The sequence below is a fragment of the Plodia interpunctella genome, chromosome 12, assembly GCF_027563975.2.
Source record: "Plodia interpunctella isolate USDA-ARS_2022_Savannah chromosome 12, ilPloInte3.2, whole genome shotgun sequence".
In the NCBI taxonomy this organism is placed as follows: Eukaryota; Metazoa; Arthropoda; class Insecta; order Lepidoptera; family Pyralidae; genus Plodia; species Plodia interpunctella.
The window spans coordinates 10,275,872-10,282,240 of NC_071305.1; the positions used below are offsets into that span (position 1 = coordinate 10,275,872).

Below are 6,369 nucleotides of genomic sequence, written 5' to 3' on the forward strand. Positions count from 1 at the left end.
CTTACATACATCTCAGTAGATTTATCGAAATGTTGATCGTAAAACTATCGAGATTAGTTATTATTTTCATACTAACTAGGGTTATTTAATAACCAGAGCATTTTTATATTTCAGTGATAAATGACAGCACCCCGCTCCCTGTACATGGTGTTCCTGATCCGGATCTGTGACATACAAAAGAGATGCTTACAAAACGATAGGTGTATCACGCATAATATGTATCTCAGTATACGTGCATGATACATGCCAGCAAATCAAGCACCACTAAAAGAATATTTACTACTAATACTAATAATTAATGATGTTCCTACAATGACATTTAATACACATTAGTAACATAGTGGTGTGACGATGCGACAGCCAACAGGGTGTCAAGTGGAGCCGCAGCTTGCAGGCTATCGACGGCGGAGCGGCGGTGCGCGGCGCAGGGCGGGCGGTGCGCATGCGCGGTGTAGGGCGGGCGGGACGCGGGCGGCGCGGCGCGGAGCGGTCGATGGTCAGTCGCGCCCCGACCGCGGCCCATCCCCGTGCAGCCCTCGCCGCCGCCGCCGCGCCCGCAGCCGCCGCCGGCCGCGCGCTCGCCGCATGCCGCGCCCGCGCCCGCGCCCCCGCTAGCGCCGGCGTGGCCGGCGAGCCGCCCGCCGCCGCTCAGCCCGTCCGCCCGCCGCCGGCAGGTGAGCGCATCGATCGCCGCCGCCCCGCTCCGCCACCGCTCCAGACCGTCAATCCGCATCATCAATGAGCTCAAACAAGCATGACGTGGATGTCAATAGTACTTTTGTGCCTAATATATACCTACATCGTGACAATGATAAACAATGTGCAACAAGATATGTGTTGAACAATGTCGATGGTAGAGATCGAAGGCTCGCAGCAGGGGCTGGTGGTGGCAGGTGGCGGTGCGGAGCGCGGACACGCCCGCGGTCGCTTGTTTACAATCAGCGCCGCACAGATTTAGCGGCGGGCTGTAAACACGCGCACTCGTCGCCTCAATGAGAGCGCAGACTATAAATACGACGCCCCGCGCGCCGCTCCCCGGCGCACGCCCGCGCTGTTGACCCTCACCTACTACCCTCCACAGTGCGGTTTATTTCCGCAGAGCCGCCTGCGCCGGCGCTAGTACTAAAATTGCTTGTGACGAGAATTATTCAGATGCACACCAACAGAAAGAACATTTTTTTATAAATCTACCGCATGTGGCCCATCCACAACCCGCTCTTTCCGGTCCATGTTCAAATTGCAGTGCAACAATATATAACATAATGTTCAGTTGTACTGGTAAAACAGTTAGCCCTCTGCTATAAAAAAACAGACGAGTGTCGTTGGTCCGTAAGAGCCACGATATCACGATATCCCGATATTTCTAAACGCGAGAAGTTACATAATCACCTAAATATCACCGTTATATCCGCTGTAACAAGCCCCCATTTCTTAGCTCTACAAACTTTGGCCCAAAGTAACATTTACTTTCGGTAGTTATTAATATTTCAATCGCCATCCCATTCCCCATATTAGTTCCCAGTCTCCATAACCAAGAAGCCAGACTCCTAGACATCCTACCTATACCTACCGTATATCATACAAATATTAATAACTTCATTGCATCTTTTTGAAATGTTGTGACTCTATCTCTGACTCTGGGTTAGTCGATCAAAAAATTTGTTATACCTACCTAGGTTCGATATAACCAATCCAATCTGTTAAACAGCTCATTATAGATAGATATAGCTATATACAATATTTAAAAACATCCCTTCTGTTATACTGCTCAATATTGCGACGTCCTGGAAAATGGATATGTCGGCGATACGAGGTCGCGACGTATCGAATGAGGTCATGTCGAGGGAACATAAAATCCCTCGCCTAGTCATTCCCGAGCGGAGTGACTCACCTTTTTTGCAGGATAGCGCATATTGTGTAGTTAATATATTGGCAATTAAAAAAAAACTTTGGCTGAAAGCTGGAAAATCCTTCACTACTACCATATACTAATGCAATTTTCATTAATATGTCTGCTTCTCTTTACTTTCGACTAACCTGTCTCTTTGCCGTTGGTACCTAATTACATGATTACATTTACAATAATTGTTTCTTCCTTAGCATAATCTCGCAAGCGCCGTGGATCGAGGACGAAATTATATCCTATCGTTTGAGTGAGTAGGACCCAGTTAATTTACTAGCTCATGCCCTTGACACTGCTCGTTGTAGGTACTGTTGTGCGCACAGTTGTAATGGTGAGGACCATGTTGTTGATGATTAAATGGTGTAATTAAACATATTTATTAAACTCCAATTAAAAACATTATTCTAACTATAGTCATTCATCAATTAGTGTTCACTACGCTTTTACGAAATACGATTGACCCGGTTACATTTGCATTATGATGAACCATCGAAGGTTCAAAGTAGAATATAATAATTGATTTGCATGATTTACATACAATTTAAGTCAATATTAATCAACCTTACATTTTTGTTATACAATATTCAAGAAATATATTAATCATAATTATATAATTAACTTCAATGTTTATCGTTCATATATATATATATAATCAGTTCAATTTAATACGAAATAAACCATTAGTAGCTCCGGTAATTGTCATAAGCTAAGTACAAGCAAGACCAATGACAATTCATATAATTACACAGATGCTACATATCAGTCATTTCTTAAATTATTTTATAGCCTAGCTTTTGCCCCCGCCTTCGCCTGCGTTAATTTACCACGGGAACAGTTATTTTTCCGAGATAAAAGGTACCCTATGTTCTTCTCCTTACTTCAAACTGCATGTAGATTGGTTTTTCAGTCATATAGAATTAAGACCTATTTTTCGTTCAAAAAATACCTATCACATGTATGAAACGATGTAACTGTGTGTGCAGATGTGCAGCCTGTCAGCACTGGCGCGCGGCTGCCGGCCCGCGCCCGCCGCCAAGCCGTGCTGTCTCTGCTGGTGCTGCTGCTGCTCCTGTTCCTGGTTAGTTCCTGTGAATGTCAACCTGTCAGCACTGGCGCGCGGCTGCCGCCCAGCCGCAATGTAGTCTTTAGGGTTTATTTCTCCTCGTAGTATTTAGGGTTCCGCACCCAACGGGTAAAATGGGACCCTATCTTCTTCGCTGACAGAAGACTTCAGACTTCGCTGTCCATTGGTCTATCTGTCACCAGGCTGTATCTCATGAATCGAGATGACAGTTGAAATTATATCGCAGATATATTTCTGTTGCCTGCTGAACAACAAATAAATAAAACAGAATAAATATTTGGGTACATCATTTATGCTCCCAAGCAATATATATTTTTGCCGTTTTGTTCTACAGTAAAATAAATAGATACGGAAACTTTCGAGCGTATGTGATTTCCCGTCTGGCCAGTTTTATTATCGGTTACATAACTTTGTTACTTCACACCTTTGTAGATGATTTCACCCATTTGACTTATACTTGAAATCTGGATACATACGTACATTTTTTGAGGTTTTGCTTTTCAATTTTAATACCATGGGAAATCTAATATAATAAGTGATAGTGTCAATAAAATAAAAGTTTGAATTATTATTTTCTATTTCAGGGCAAAGTGGTAAGTGTGACTGCGCCCTGCTGCGAGCTGCGTCCCGTAGCTTGCTATGCTCGACGCCATGCAGTACCTCCGGAAGCAATTACAACAGACAACTTTCTCCGTCAATGAAAACTAAATCTCTTTAATTTAGATTCTTTTTAGGGTTCCGTACCTCAATAAAAAAAACCTCAAATATAAAACCATTCGGAAATCTGTCCGACTTTCACTGTTAGTTTGCTCCGAAACTGTGGGTATCGGTATGTGACATGATATATTTCGCGATTTTTTTTAATGTTATGTTCACGTATTGTATATTTGTTTGTATTGCAGCCTGGCGGCGCGCGGCTCGGAGGGCGGGCCGGGCAAGAAGCCGCGCGAGCCCGGGCCGCACGACCCGCTGCTGGCTGACGGCGACGCGCCGTGAGTCTCCTCCAGCTGCTCCTCACATTACTCATTTGTTTTTGTTAATCATCTCCTAACCTTGTTCACTTCGCAAGCTAAATAAACTTGCGAAATGGATAAAACTTAGAAAAACGGTCTATGGACTCTGACGCTTTGCGGCTCCTTCCTCAGCCGCAAAGCGTCGTCTACGCTCACAGAGAGCACATTTTCTAACAAACTACGTGACAAAAAAAACATTACATGTACATTACAAGACATAAGAAATAACATTTATAATCTGGGGCACGGCTGTACCATCCTTTTCACGAAGAAATTCAGGCCAATTTCGAACCCCAATAACTTCGTTGTGGATAAAACAGGAAGCCTGCATTTTCAGTAACTAACACAATTTTACTCTCAATATTATATACTCACAATTTTAACTTGTTAAAGTTTCTTGATTTTGTCACTCACTCACTTACCGATCGATCGACCGATCATCAAAAATCTAAGGCACTTCTAGCAGACATAGGAGCTTCAAATTTAGAATACAATTAGTGTTTAGTGTCTAAATCAAGGGAAAACCTAAAAATTTTGGTCCAGTTTTCTATATACACCAACTGCGTTAATAACTTTGTAATCTCATATAAATACTGGAAATTACAAATTATTTTCATGCGATGGCCAAGTCGATCTATTTATTTAAAACCTAAAAGATTCTTAATATTGATATGATATAAAACTGCTTTGCTCAATAATGTAGTGTAGTATGTATGGCACCGAAAATTTACAACAACACGCCATAAAGCATACATTTAAATTGGAATGTTATTATACTTTAACGATTGACGACGACGACAAATATTTTTTTTCTTTCTTGCAGGCCGACCCTTGAGGAAATTCAGAGCTGGGGCCAGTCGTTCGACCGGCTCATGCGAAGTGCAGGTCAGTTACTAATTTATTTTTTATTTAACCACTGCATCACGAATATTTTCGAGAACTGGGGTGTATTATACTGGGGGAAATAATATGTTTATGAGGACGCTTCATGTTGCAGCGGGACGCAAGGTGTTCCGGGACTTCCTGCGAGGCGAGTACAGCGAGGAGAACATCATGTTCTGGCTCGCGTGCGAGGAGCTCAAGCGCGAGACCGACCCCGACGCCGTCGAGGAGAAGGCGCGCTTCATCTACGAGGACTATATCTCTATCTTGTCACCGAAAGAGGTGCGTCGCTCTGCTCATGTTAATCTCTGTCGCCCACGGGTATTCTTCAGCTGAATCAGCCATTTTAATGTACCATCTGCTGGGGCATTATTGATGGATTAGGAGTATGGGCCGTGACCCATCACAGGGATTGATCCACAGATATTAATGAGTAAATAATGTGTGCAGGTTTCTCTGGACTCGCGTGTGCGGGAGGTGGTGAACCGCAACATGGTGGAGCCGACGCCGCACACGTTCGACGAGGCGCAGCTGCAGATCTACACGCTGATGCACCGCGACTCCTACCCGCGATTCGTCAACTCGCCGCTGTACAAGGCACTGGCGCGGCTCTCCACGGCTGAGTCGCCTGCCCCTCCCCCCGCGCCGGCCGCCGCCGCGCCCGCGCCTGCGCCTCCCGACACTGCGCCGCAGTGACGTCAGCCGCGGCGACGCGCGGCGCGTGCCCGCTGAGCAGCCGCGGACCAGAGCTATCGAGACCCCATCGGGATACTAGTGTCCTCGTCGAAAATATTTTCTATTCTGTATATAGCCTCGATATACTTTAATTAAACGGGTACTAATTTTGTATATAGCTAGGTTAAGTGTAAGAGTAGGTGCGCTGCGGTTCGCCGCCGCGGCAACTTCGCTGGTCCACCGGCTGCACCCGCGGGCCGGCCCGGCGTCTTCGCCGGCGGCCGGGTCGAGCTCGCGAGGCGGCGCGCGTCTCCGGGGCTCGCCTCACCGTCGCCGTCGTCATCCCTCTCCCGTTTCCTTATCGATGCACTTTCTAGTTAGAAGCAATAAAAGGTGGACCAATTAAGTTTGCCGGAGAGTCAACGAATAAATTTGTTCATGTAAAATCATTGTTTTTATTTTATTTTAAATACCTGTCATACAGTAAATATTATTGAACAATCGGCTAATTGTCAAAAATACAATACGAGAGGTCCAATAGAAATATAAACATCAGAATAGAATTTTAATCTACAAAAATATTAATCCCCAAAAAATATAATTATAATTATGGGCGTAGCAAGGGTAAAGGTAGCGAAGACGAAAAGGCAATTTCCAGCCCAGAATAAGAAAAATAAAGTGTTCGGTGTAACCGAACACCTATGACGTCGGCCGATCGGTCGACGCTCTATTACTCAATTTTACTTACTTTTAGTGCACATTTGCAACTCCACGGAGCGGGTGAATTCTTTAACATAATTATTATAATTAAT

The 6,369-nt window shown here is 44.6% G+C and overlaps 1 protein-coding gene across 3 annotated transcripts; it reads left to right on the plus strand.

The window, feature by feature from the left end:
• Window positions 1-538: 538 nt before the first annotated feature.
• Dhit (Double hit) lies at window positions 539-6,011 on the plus strand. 3 transcript variants are annotated; one of them, XM_053752750.2, is made up of 8 exons: window positions 588-674; window positions 2,101-2,153; window positions 2,887-2,981; window positions 3,572-3,580; window positions 3,890-3,979; window positions 4,824-4,885; window positions 4,998-5,164; window positions 5,333-6,011. In XM_053752750.2, exons 3-8 carry the CDS (start codon window positions 2,887-2,889, stop codon window positions 5,576-5,578), a joined length of 669 nt encoding a protein of 222 aa, XP_053608725.1. In that variant the 5' UTR covers window positions 588-674; window positions 2,101-2,153; the 3' UTR covers window positions 5,579-6,011. The 3 variants fall into 3 exon arrangements, with proteins under 3 accessions (XP_053608727.1, XP_053608725.1, XP_053608726.1); XM_053752752.2 differs by lacking the exon at window positions 2,101-2,153 and having other exon boundaries at window positions 539-674; XM_053752751.2 differs by lacking the exon at window positions 588-674 and having other exon boundaries at window positions 992-2,153.
• Window positions 6,012-6,369: the final 358 nt, after the last annotated feature.

Coding starts and splice junctions, on each gene's coding strand:
- Dhit (XM_053752752.2), top strand. CDS start 2,887: ATGTGCAGCCTGTCAGCACTGGCGCGCGGCTGCCGGCCCGCGCCCGCC. Junction 4,886..4,997: donor CCGGCTCATGCGAAGTGCAG/GTCAGTTACTAA, acceptor TTCATGTTGCAG/CGGGACGCAAGGTGTTCCGG. Junction 5,165..5,332: donor CTATCTTGTCACCGAAAGAG/GTGCGTCGCTCT, acceptor TAATGTGTGCAG/GTTTCTCTGGACTCGCGTGT.